At 35.8% G+C, this 6,000-nt stretch overlaps 1 protein-coding gene across 3 annotated transcripts in view; it reads right to left on the reverse strand.

Moving 5' to 3' along the window:
* The window catches only part of LOC108476010 (serine/threonine-protein kinase 1-like), a 33,105-nt gene extending 29,399 nt beyond the window's left edge, over positions 1 to 3,706 (reverse strand). For 2 of the 3 annotated variants that reach the window (XM_053025689.1, XM_017778050.2), the window contains exons 1-7: positions 2,728 to 3,691; positions 2,472 to 2,560; positions 2,273 to 2,380; positions 2,013 to 2,120; positions 1,568 to 1,658; positions 623 to 675; positions 1 to 63 (exon numbers count right to left, since the gene is read on the reverse strand). In XM_053025689.1, the coding sequence (XP_052881649.1) occupies positions 1 to 63; positions 623 to 675; positions 1,568 to 1,658; positions 2,013 to 2,120; positions 2,273 to 2,380; positions 2,472 to 2,560; positions 2,728 to 3,466 (1,251 nt within the window). In that variant the 5' untranslated portion in view covers positions 3,467 to 3,691. Of the gene's footprint in view, positions 64 to 622; positions 676 to 1,567; positions 1,659 to 2,012; positions 2,121 to 2,272; positions 2,381 to 2,471; positions 2,561 to 2,727 lie in introns of all 3 variants that reach the window. The other variant, XM_053025690.1, reaches the window with a different exon arrangement.
* Positions 3,707 to 6,000: the final 2,294 nt, after the last annotated feature.

Consider the following 6,000-nt stretch of genomic DNA (forward strand, 5'->3'; position numbering starts at 1 on the left):
CTTTCCATCATACCGACTTTCCTGAATAACTTCTGGAGCCATCCAGTGCGGAGTGCCAATAAACTGAAAACAGAATAAGAAAACTACAATAAAACACATGGCAACACACACAGTTCCAGTAATTGAGATTAAAACAATTATGATGCAAGTCAAAAAACATACATCAATGTCATTTAATATGAAGAAGGCAAAAGATAGCTACTACTAAATTGGCTGCAGAATTATCTGCTGGACAGTTATCCCTGCTACCACAAAAGTGCCACACACCATACGTTCTACAATAAAGGAAGTTAAAGGAGACTTTGTGTTTGCTTGTTATGTATAACTTATCACACTTAAAACATTGGCTGATGAGTAAACTAGATGCAGAGTTTTCCTTGTTTGGTTATTTAACATTATATCTAAAGCGCTGACCCTGTAAACAATTTTTCCAGCTGATCACTTTGACATTGATAAGAAATTGTAAGATGACACTTATTTCTGTTATGTCATTAAAAACTCTTCCTGAGGTATTCTAGCCTAGATTTGCGGAATGACTGAGCTTCATCAAAGTCACTATAACTTATACTTGAAAGAAGTGAAACAGTTGCACACATAGCAAAGCAGTGGGAATACTACATACTGTATTGCGCTTTGACATGGTCCTAGTAAGCTGTGCCGCTACTCCAAAATCACCTGTTCGATAATCAAAATAACAGGCAAATATAGGCATGAATTACAAGCATAAAAATGCAGGCTTTTGGTCTCGTTAGTTCTGGGGTTTCAGAGTATGCAACTAAAGAGAGGCACAATGGTTCAAAATGCTTGTCAGAATATGACAACTTTCAGGCCAACAAGTGCAAGGGCAGATCAAGTCATAAGAGAAGCCACTTCATTCAAAATATTTAAGGGTAGCACCACTTCCCTATAAATCCTGCAAGGAAATCACTTTTGGTAGGACCATAAATGACTAGCAGGGTCCTTTTATTTAATATACTAAGCAAGGATATACTTCAGCACTTTGCCAAGTGCAATGAAAGAATAACCCATGGCAAGTGGTTCCTGCACTGCAGAGTCTAGGGGAGGACAGATGTGCAGAACCATACCACAAAAGAAGCAAAGTAGTTGGGATTTCTTAAATTTTATATTTTGAAAATTCACGTCCAAATTAACAAGCATACAAGAAGCAACAATTACCTAAGAAAGCTTGTTTTCTATCAATTATAACCCAAGGAGCATTACCGTTAAAAGATTTTATTGGAACTTTTTCAACCAATAAGGAAAGAAGCGACCTTAAGGAATCTCAAAATATTTTTTTAATGAGAAACACTGTTGTTTGTACAGCATTATCTTGCATACGAAGGGTCTGACATGTATTCTAGGGTACGTACTTTGTAAACACTAAAAGCACAGGTGAACCAAATAGAAACTTCATTATGATATTGATAACATCTTTCAAGTGAAACAATATAGTTACCAATCCAACTAAAATTAGCATGGGTAAACCAATTTCAAGAATTTGAACTTCCTACAGTAGAGTCCTGAGTATTGGAGTATGATTAAATAAATATAGGAAAAATGTACTCACCCAACTTCACTTCTCCTTGTTCTGTTAAGAGGATGTTACCACCCTTGATATCTCTATGAACTTTGAAAATTGAGTGCAAATAATCAAGGCCCTGCATAATAAGAAATCAAAAGAAACAACATGTTAATTAGAAAGTGAATACAAATTATACAATGCATGAACATCCTTATGGGAGACGTTAATTGTTATTGTCTAGGGTCCCATACCTAAAAGGCAAGTCTGAAAACAAATAAGCACATAAATATGGCAAGCGAGCATGTACTGATTCACATGTAAGTGCTGTTAATATCCCATGACCATTGAAGATCAAGCATGGCAGAATGATTACAAGGACGAATGTAACTTAGGTTATCTAGATGCTGTAAAAGGAAACTCTACAAGCATAGGATACTAAGGTTCCTTGTAACCAGTTTATATATTCCAAACTAAATGGAATGAGTAAAACCTTTAAAGCTTCGCGACAGATATATGCTATCTGATTCTCCTCTAAAGGCTCCTCTGTATCATTCATCAAATCAGCTACACTTCCACCTCCACAGTATTCCATTACTATCTGCCCAAACATTGAAATAAGTTACCCTAAAAACAAAATATCAGGGAAATTTCCAAAAGATGAAAAACTAACAAACCAATGTAACCTAGAAACTGAAATTAACTCCAAATTGAAACTAAATTTTGATGGAGAAAAATGCTTATAACACCAACCCAAAGATATTCTTCCCCAGGGTAGCTCCCGAAGTACCGGACAACATTTGAATGACTACATTGCTGCAACATCTCAATTTCACCGCGAATTTCTTCATACTCTTCTTCCTAAAAAAAATTACTTGATCGATCACGACTGCTGATTAATCAAGTCAATGCCATCAAGTATATCAAATACAAACAAGAAAATCATGCGCACCCCTTCACTTAATGATATAACTTTAACGGCAACAAGCTCGGAAGTTCTTATATTTCTAGCCTTATAAACTGCCCCATAAGATCCTTTCCCTGCCACCCAAAAATCCAATATCAGCTTTTCTTTTGGTCTTAATGGCCCTAAAATCAATTAAATCCCCTTCCTTAAAAGAAAAATATAGTTCATTTAGCATTAGCATGGAAAAACACGATTATATGAGAATAAGAATAACGATGATTATCACTGCGATTAAACTCACCGAGCTCATTGAGTAACTCATATTTTGTGGAAGGATCTTCTCTGATAACGCAGTCGGGAACTGAACTCGACAAAACCTTATTATTTTGCAAGAACCGACTCTCTTCCCCTTGCAAAGGCGTCGTCGAAGTAGATGTCTTTTGTTTCCCAAAACCTAGCTCTCCCATACTCGCCACCGCTCTGTTCACCACCGTCCCGCTCCCTTCTCTCTCGTTCCTCACCGTTGATCTCACCACGAACGTCCCAAAACCTTCACCTTCATCCTCCTCTTCATCATCAACGTCCATTTCATCTCCCCTTGCTCTAATTGGGCTCACCCCCGCTAAGGCCGGTGGATTAAACGAAGACGGCGTTCCACCGCGAGCTTCACGAACATGATCCTTTTTCACGATCATGGTTCCCAAATCTCCTGCATCGCCACTGCCATCTTCGGCGTCGGAAGGAGTGCCCCCTCCGCCGCCAAAGAGTTTCGGCGCACATTTGAAGGGAGGAGGGATGGAAGATCCATCTTCACCTTCTTCGTCAACGTCTTTGTAAACCATTGTGGCGTAAAGGTCCGGGTCACGAGATGGTTGCGGTTTCGGTTTAGATTTGCCAGAATCGGAATCGGATTCAGAACCGGAATGAATGAAAAAGGTAGAGTATAGCTCGGATTTCGCTTGAGATTTACGGGTCCTTCGAGACGTCAGCGGTTGCTCCATGTTTTTTTTCCTGTCTCCGGTCGGAGAGTGTGAGTGCATGAAAATGTCAGAGAGGTCAGAGCAGTGAACGCAGAATTCGCAGGTAGCCGTCGGCGCTAAAGAAAGAATAACTGTAATTTGTTAAATCGGAGATTTAATGGGCCCCGCCATGTGTCGTATACTGGATTGTAATTTTTTAGGCCATTCCAGGTTTCAGCATGATTTTTCAAATGGAGTCGGTCTTCAGCCCGCTACTCATAGAAATTCCTTCCTTCTAATTGGGCCTATTATAGATACATTGGCCCTAAGAATACCATGAGCCGTTTCTGGCAATAAAAATGAAATAAGTTTGAATACTGGTCAATTTTTGCTACTAGTCCTTCTACAATGTCTAAGTTGCATGTTTAGACTCTATTCTTTAATTTTTTCCATTTTACTTTTCAGATTTTGAAATTTTAGTCATTAACTAAACCTGATCATGAGTCGGGCTGAGCCAATGCAAAACTTTAGGCTTGTTTTCTACCCAGGCTTAGCCCAAAAAATATGACTAAAATTTTGTCCAAGCCTAATAAAAGTGCTAAACCCGAGCCTGAATGGCCTGCTCATGTAAAAAATTTTATATTATTTTTACTTAAAACAAATTTAAGAAATATAATACATCAAGTACACTAAAAACATTAAAATAAATGTTTTCCAACCAATTGAAAAAACATTTAAAAAAACTTTTTATACTTAAATAACACTAAAATAGTTGCAACTTAACAAACAAATGCTTCTAAAATAGTAGCAAAATTAATAATAAAACAATATCTATACAATATCCAAATAGTAGCAACAAAATAGTAGTAATATAATAGCAAAATAGTAGCAAAACAACATCAAGATTCAAAATGACAGTAAACAACAACAAAACAATAGCAAACAACAGTAAAAATATTTAGGCAAATTTGGGTCAAGTCGGGCCCAGGCAAAAAAAATTTTACTCGAGACCCGACCTGTTTAGAAAACGAGTCTTATTTTTTGTTCAAGCCTATTTTCGAGCTTAAATTTTTGCCTAAACTCTCCCACTTTTCGGGCGGGCCTTTGGGTTTGGGAAGATGGTTCGACCCATAATCAGGTTTAATCCTGACCCAAATGGTAGACTAACAATTTATTAAATTATATTTTTTGGCAAACATTATCACACATGTAGTAATATGTCAACTTGCTATTTTCACATAATACTTATAAAAAAGTCATGTTATTTTAGTTAATGGATTTAACGGCGCCAGGACTAAAATTTGAAAATTCAAAAAGTATAGGGACTAAAAATGATCAAATTGAATATAGACTAAATACACAATTTACACATAGTGCTAGACTAATAGCAAAATTTGACCTAACAAGTTTAATTGCTATTGCTTAAATTAAGAGGACTAAAATTTTAAAATTTGAAAAGTATAAGACTAAGATTGACTAAATTCATAATTTGACTACTAATAAAATAAAAAATTTGTTTTTGAGTTTGGAGAATAAATATCCATATTGAATTTTTTAAGTAAGAGGTGAAGGTACGAAATCCCCAAATACCTCAATATCAATGGTTGTAGAAGACGAGCTTTAAATATATATATATATATATATATATATATATATTGGAGATCTTAATGACAAAAGATAAATATTTTGGAAAATAAAAATCCTGATGAAAGCAAAATTTTCTATTTGCTTTTCAAATCAACAAAACAGTAAAACACCTTTTTAACTTATTAAAGATGATTATATGCCACTACCTACATTCTCTTATCCCTTGTTTACTGAATCACTATAATTTCTGAATGATCATTGGTGATCATGGAATACCTTATATATTATTATGATTAGGAATCTTTGAACTACTTTTATAACACCACCTTTAATTAATAAGATTCGAACCAACTTAATTGATTTGCATACCAAATACTTGTGGTTTCACCATGTTAGTCATCATCTCCTGCAGTAATATATTTATTATCACTCATGAAAACTCTTTTTGCTATATAAACGAGAGAGTTAGCTAAGATACAACTGGGGTTCAAGTGTACATTTCAATCAGATTAAATTTGGCAATAGGGTGAATGAAACTTTCGGCACAAGGAGTTGAATGATGAGGGGGTCCACTTCTATCATCCCATTCTGCTGCTTTTGGTGGAAATTATTGCCATACAACGTCGATAACACAAGGTTGGATGAGGGAAAAATGATTGATATATATATATATATATATATGGATGTATGCATGTCCGAATCAATCTTAACATCCACTAAAAAGATGCTGATATCTTCTTACATAGTTATATGCCATTATGGAATGTTTTGAAAGGGAAAAGAAGATGGCCCATGGCTGCCGGCCTTGTGGGAGAATATAACAGAGATGAGAATAGTGTTGGTTTGGATATCCAAATCCCATTTGCATCTCCCTTTACAAAGGTAGAAAGCTTTTTTACAAGCATAAACTCTGTAGAAGATAAAAAGAATATATGAATCCCATGAAAGAATTGAACAATAAAATATGGACCCCCCCCCCCCCTTCCCTCCTCATCTCAACTTAACTATATGAAAAAATTTGAGCTCAA

Source organism: Gossypium arboreum, chromosome 3 (assembly GCF_025698485.1).
Source record: "Gossypium arboreum isolate Shixiya-1 chromosome 3, ASM2569848v2, whole genome shotgun sequence".
NCBI classification, from domain to species: Eukaryota; Viridiplantae; Streptophyta; class Magnoliopsida; order Malvales; family Malvaceae; genus Gossypium; species Gossypium arboreum.